Source organism: Pteropus vampyrus, unplaced genomic scaffold, assembly GCF_000151845.1.
Source record: "Pteropus vampyrus isolate Shadow unplaced genomic scaffold, Pvam_2.0 Scaffold559, whole genome shotgun sequence".
In the NCBI taxonomy this organism is placed as follows: Eukaryota; Metazoa; Chordata; class Mammalia; order Chiroptera; family Pteropodidae; genus Pteropus; species Pteropus vampyrus.
Window position 1 is genome coordinate 63,579 of NW_011889340.1, and position 7,012 is coordinate 70,590.

At 33.6% G+C, this 7,012-nt stretch overlaps 1 protein-coding gene across 1 annotated transcript; it reads left to right on the top strand.

Moving 5' to 3' along the window:
* The first annotated feature begins 4,341 nt into the window (after positions 1-4,341).
* Positions 4,342-5,286, top strand: LOC105308228 (olfactory receptor 5M9). Its single transcript, XM_011384072.1, has one exon. It carries the CDS (start codon positions 4,342-4,344, stop codon positions 5,284-5,286), a length of 945 nt encoding a protein of 314 aa, XP_011382374.1.
* Positions 5,287-7,012: the final 1,726 nt, after the last annotated feature.

The window sequence follows — 7,012 nt, forward strand, 5'->3', positions numbered from 1 at the left end:
TTATTTGTAGACCTATTCATTACTACAGTCCTTTGTTGTGTGAAATATTCTTATTTCTATCCAGAGCTTATTAAAAACATTGTAAGAATGAATTTATGAGAGTGGGGATTTACAAATTTTTTATTCCTTATTTTTTCCCTTTTCCTCTACTGTACAAATTCCATTGATGTGCACATCTTTGTTTTAAAATCTCTGTGAATGGAATTGAGGATATTGTGTCAGTGGGAATGATTGGACCGGTAATTATACCTTTATGGTTTTTCTTCAAGGAAAACTCCTAAAAGGTTAATAAAAATGAATTTGTATTGTTATTTATAAATTACATATTCTATATTCTCAATCGTTTTGATAGATAATGCACACCTGTGTAATAAATTGGCTCTGACTCACTTGGTCATCTGATCCTGGGTCTATGGAATCACCTAAACTTGAGGGGTAGGGAAAAGCCTTGGTCTAGTGTCACCATAGTTCAGCCTGCTCTCCATCACACAAAGCTCTTCTAGTTCATCAAAGGCAAAATATTAAGAGATAATTTTGTTCTGTCTTGGAGGCTAATCAAACTGAATTTTAAATGTAAAGCAATAGAAAAACAGTTTATCAAAGGGATGGCAATATAGGTTATTAAGGGTACAACACTGAAGTTAAATTAATTGGTTTGCATTCCAATCTAGTCAGTTATTAGATGTCTGACCCACAGAGACCTTTTTAGTTTTTCAGTGTGAGTTTCCCCATTTATAAAGTAATGATGCTAGTACAACCTGTTTCATAACATTTGCATGCAAAATGTTTCATAAGCATTCAAATAAGAGATAACTATTCTTACTGATATTATAAAGTTGAGGTGATTGTCACCAGAACATTCTTTCTTGGAATGATTTAATAATATTGGAATACATTATGTGAAGCTAGTATAGAGATCAGAATACTTTCTTAAAACATCATATGTGTGAATATTTTTGAATATCTGTTATATATAACATCCAAGCTAGGCATTTTAAAGAATTCCAAGATTCATGAGACAAACTCTACTACCATAGAGCTAATGATTATGTATAGAAGAAGAGAAATATACACATCACCCAGGGACTGAAACAAAATTGGAGAAGTGATAGTAATTAATGTTCTTAGATACTTTGATTCTTTTTTTTTTTTTTACATGTTTTATACTTAAAACAATATAGAAATACCATCAACCAGAGTGGAACTCTGTTAATCAGAGAATTATGGAATCATCAAGTGGGGTGAGGAGTTTTTACATTGGAAATTCCTGACCTTAGCTCTATTTCCCCACCAGAGTGTGCAGCTCTCATTTTACTATTTCTACACTGTAAGAAAGCCCAAATAGATGAGCTACAATCATGGATATCTGTAGTAAGGGAGAACTAAGGGAGATCGGAACTAAAACTTCTGTGTCTATTATGTTATGTGCTCAATTCTCTGTATATATGGTATACTTAAATCCTGTATTAAGCATTTTAGGGGTAAGAAAATAGTTCATAGAGTTAATTAATTTCTTTAACGTGCCCTGCTCCTAATTGGAAGGCCCATGATATAATCATAGAGTTCATTCTTTTTAATATGTAAAGGAATGTCTCTAGCAACGTTTTTTTTCTACATGCCAAGGTAGGTGCCAATGCATCTGCATTCCCTTCTTCTTTCCTATTTCTATGTAGCTGACTACTTCTCACTGCTTCAGAGGTCATCTCCTCAGAGAGAGCTTCTTTAATGACTGTCTGCACTCCATCTTTCCTCTTTTTTATGAAATTTATCGGTGCGACATTGGTTAATAAAATTCTATAGATTTCAAGTGTACAATTCATAATATGTTGCATTTCTATTACATTGTGTATTCACCACTCAAAGTAAAATTTCTTCCATCACCATGTATTTAACCCTCTTTACCTCTATCTATCCACATTTTCTCTCCTTTTCCACTAAACTATTGTTCATGTCCATGAGTTTCTGCTTATTTGTCATTTTCATTTGCTGCTTTCTATTTTATATCCCACATATGAGTAAAATCATATAGTTCTTAACTTTTTCAGTCTGACCTATTTTGCTGAGCATGAAAATCTCAAGATCCATCTATGTTGTCATAAAAGGCAGTATTTCATCTCTTTTTATGGCTGAGCAATATTCCATTGTATATATCAATCACATCCTCTTTATTTAGTCATCTATCGAGGAACACTTCAGTTAAGTCTATGTCTTAGCCTCCATGATTAATGCTGCTTTGAACATTGGGGCACATATATTTTTATGAATAAATGTTATTAAATGCCTAGAAGAGGGATTGCTGGGTCATATGGTTCTTCTATTCTTATTTTTTTTTGAGAACCTCCACACTGTTTTCCATAGTGGCTGTATCAATTTACATTTCCAGCAGTGTATGGAAGTTCATTTTCCCCCTACAACCTTTCCATCATTTGTTATTACTATTTTGTTGATGATAGCCATTCTAACAGGTGTGAGGTGATACTTCATTATGGTTTTGATTTGCATTTCCCTAATTGATAGTGAGGTTGAGCATCTTTTTATATGTCTATTGGCTATCTGTATGTCTTCTTGGGAGAACTGTCTGTTCAGGTCCTCTGCCCATTTTTTAAATTGGATTGATTGTTTTTTTTTTTTTTTTTTTTTTAATTTTGAGTTGTATGAGTTTTTTTTTATACATTTTGGTCATTAGGCCCTTTCGGAGAAGATGTTCGCAATTATCGTCTCCCATTCTGATGGTTGCTTCTTTGTCTTGTCAATGGTTTCTTTTGCTGTGCAGAAGATTTTTGGTTTGATATCATCCCATTCATTTGTTTTTGCTTTTACTTCCCTTGCCTTTCAGGTTAAGTTCATAAAATCCTGTTTAAATCCAAGGTCCATGAGTTTGGTATCTATGTTTTCTTCTGTGCAATTTCTTTTTTCAGGTTATATATTTATCTATTTGATCCATTTTGAGTTAATTTTGGTGTATGGTGACAGATAGGAGTCTAGTTTTATTTTTTTCCATTTGGCTTTCAAATTTTCGCGGTTCCTCCCCTTATTTCTTATCTTACTAATATGCTGTTATGTTGTCACAATAATTCCACTCCCTGTATTATCTTATTTGCATATTTTGTTATTATTTATTCCTTTTCAAGAAGAATAAAATATAATGGAAACCAGAATCTTGTATAGTTTTTTACCCTTAAATTTCTAAAATTTAAAATACTTCTAGATACAGGAAATACATCTGACACATAATTGGCTTTGGTGTTTATAAAACAAATTAGTATAAGCAATTACAAAGAAAGGCTCATTTATAAGTCAGTAATATATCCTTCAAACACTATTATTATGGAGACCTTAAATTCCCAAGATTGTGCTTATCCCACAGATACATCCTTAAGAACTCATGGCAAGTTTATACTTTTCCAAAGAAATAAATGAAAAAAGTGTAATAAAAGAGGAAAATGTTGTTTGGGAACCTTTTCCTTGCAGTGAGGTTACATTCAAATATGATTAATAAGGCATATAATTGATTGGTTGTAAAAAGCAGTGGAATCTGAAATGAGATATACTAGTTATTAAACTAGTGTTATTGTACTCTGTTACTTAAATTTTACCTCACGATATTTATCTATTGACATAATTGAACAGTGAGTGCCTAGGTGATTAAATCACTTATAGTTTATTTTTCTGACATATCTGTAAAACTGGTAGAGTCTATGCTGTTAAGTCCCTCTTACCTCATCCGGGCAGTGTTGGCAATCAAACACACATGATGTTAGCTAAAGAAAATGAAATACAGCTAGAAATTTTATATGTTGAAAGCATATTATATCATATGCCATCTCAAAGTAGAACAGATATGTCAATAACTGGATTATAACACCAATATATTGAGACACTAGTTGAAGATTCTGAATACAATTTTATTTTCAAAAACCCATGTATGTATGAATGTTGTAGAAAGAATTTTGGTCAATCATGTTGGATTGGATTTGACATTCTTTGACAACCCTTAATTTGACTTTATTCATATTTGTGCTCTGTAATTTTAACATGAGTATCATAATCTAACAAACACGAATGTCTAATTTTAATAATATGTTAGCAATAACTGTAATTGCAGCTTTTATAATAAGAAACTGATAAATATTGATTGTAACTACTTATGAGACACATTAAAGGAAAAAATTATGCCTATATATTCTTATCTTGGACATTGTGCAAAATCTCCATTGATTTTTAAATTATTTAGATTAGAATAAGGATAAATGTGACTCAAAAATTTCAAGGATAAAACAAATCCATTCATGTTCTTTACTTCTCCATAGGTCATACAGACTGCATCTATATGTAAAGACAATGCCAAACTTCACAGATGTGACAGAATTTGTTCTTCTGGGGTTGACCAGTCGTCAGGAGCTTCAAGTTATCTTCTTTGTGGTATTCTTAATAGTTTATATGATCACCCTGTTAGGGAACGTTTGTATGATCATTTTGATCAGCATCAGCCCCCAGCTTCAGAGCCCTATGTACTTTTTCTTGAGTCATTTGTCTTTTGTGGATGTGTGGTTCTCTTCCAATGTCACCCCCAAAATGCTGGAAAACTTATTATCAGAGACAAAAACCATTTCCTATGTTGGGTGTTTGGTGCAGTGTTACTTTTTCATTGCCCTTGTCCATGTGGAGGTCTATATCTTGGCAGTGATGGCCTTTGATCGCTACATGGCCATCTGTAACCCTTTGCTTTATGGAAGTAAAATGTCCAGGACTGTCTGTGTTCGGCTCATCTCTGTGCCTTATGTCTATGGATTCTCTGTTAGTCTAATATGCACACTATGGACGTATGGCTTGTACTTCTGCGGAAACTTTGAAATCAATCATTTCTATTGTGCAGACCCTCCTCTCATCAAGATAGCCTGTGGAGGCGTCCACATCAAAGAATATACAATGATTGTTATTGCTGGAATTAACTTCACATATTCCCTCTCAGTGGTCCTAATCTCCTATACCCTCATTGTGGTAGCTGTGCTACACATGCGCTCTGCTGACGGAAGGAGGAAGGCATTCTCCACATGCGGATCCCACCTGACAGCTGTTACCATGTTTTATGGGACTCTCATATTCATGTATCTCAGGAGACCCACTGAAGAATCTGTGGAGCAGGGTAAAATGGTGGCTGTGTTTTATACCACAGTGATCCCTATGCTGAACCCCATGATCTACAGTTTAAGAAACAAGGATGTGAAGGAAGCAGCCAACAAAGTGATCATTAAGGCAAACTTGGGGGCAGTGAAACTACAATAGATATTTTTTTGTGGTGTGTTGCTGCCTATTGTAAATGTCCAGGCATAATAGTCCTGGCTCAAAAAGAATTTCCTAAAGGCAACTCTTACGTACAATAAAAGATTCAATCTATCACAGCGATACTTTACCCCATGAACAGGCTCAAATGACTAAGCCTGTTTTATGCTACTATGCAACCATATTTTTAAAACTGAAATATTAGTGTTATTCACATTGCATATGAAATTGTACTAAATGTAGTCATAGAAAGAACTCATAAATAAGTTTAGATAAATAGATTGTAATTTGGAGGTAACTTTGTTAAAGTCAAACGTGACTTTTTCTATATGCGCATGCTCCTCCAATTTGGTTTCATATGAAATAGTTTCATGAGAAAAAGAATAAGAATTCATCTCTTCAATATCTACAGGATGTTGATGGATCCTGATTTACCAAAAAGTGTTCTATAATATTCATACATACATGATTTTTGAAGATAAAATTGTATTCAAAACCTTCAACTAGTGTCTTAATACATTGATGTTACAATCTAGTTATTTATAATAAGGTTTGTCTTCAATATGCATTTTTTGATAGTTAACGATGTTCGTGTTTTAATAACCTGTTTAATTACCTTAATTCTTCTCCTTGGTTTAGATTCCACATTTACTGATGTTAACAGGGTGAAATATTTATGGCAAAAGACTTTCTTGCTCTCATCATAAAAAAAAAATGAACCAGTATAAATGTTTTATTGAAAATCTAACCTTTGATCTATTAAACTTTGGTTGATGTGATTTTAAACTATTGCTTCATTTCAGTTTCTTCTTACTAACATTGCATGTTTTGGTTTTGTATTTAGCAGCTTCGATCAAGCCTTCAGTGCCTGGAGTGAATCAACCAGATAAGAAGCACTGTTCAACTAAATGCTATTGCACTGGGCATGCATTCCAATTCAATCAATATAGTTCAAAAAGGTATCCTTTTGGGCCTAGTTAAAAACCTGCAAAAGCTCACTGCTCAATTTATCTACATCAGTGTAACTATAGCCTACCTAATCTACATTCCTTTCTTGCTACAGGTAAAATACAAATTTGTCTACTTCTGATGACTCTTGCTAACTTATCAGCAGAAAGCCAAATGGAAAATAGAGGTGATTCCTGATAAGCTAGTTTATTCTTGTGTAGGTGCTAATTAAATTAAAAGGGGTGCACATTTGAGTATGTGCAGAACTCTGAGAAGCAAGATACAGCTGGTAAGGTAAACTAATTCAAAGACAGAGAGTATTTTTACTCAGGCTAATGTACAAATTAACCATGGACAACTTTCCCTTGGAATGGATCTGAGGAAAGGCAGATGGTAGGAATAAGGCAGTTCTCTTTCATAACTTTAGATTCTGAGCAGGGGGAAAGGGTAACATTGGTTGGTACTGGAAACTATGTTAAAATTAAAAATGTTTTAACTACTCAAATTTGCTTCTATCTAAAGAGTTACTATCAAGTACCCAAAGTAGGACTGATCAAAGAACAACTGCTTTTACAGAGACCAACATTATAATCTGACCTTCTAAGACCATATTTTCTGTGATCTTTAGAGAAAGATATGCCTACTATTTCATTTTAGAAGTAAAAGACTCGCCATCCAGCTATTGACCACAGTACCCATCTTCTCTTATTAGCCAGGTCTGTAACCTTGCTATGAAGTTTTGACAATGAGCTGTCAGTTAAAAATTATGTATAAAACCTGA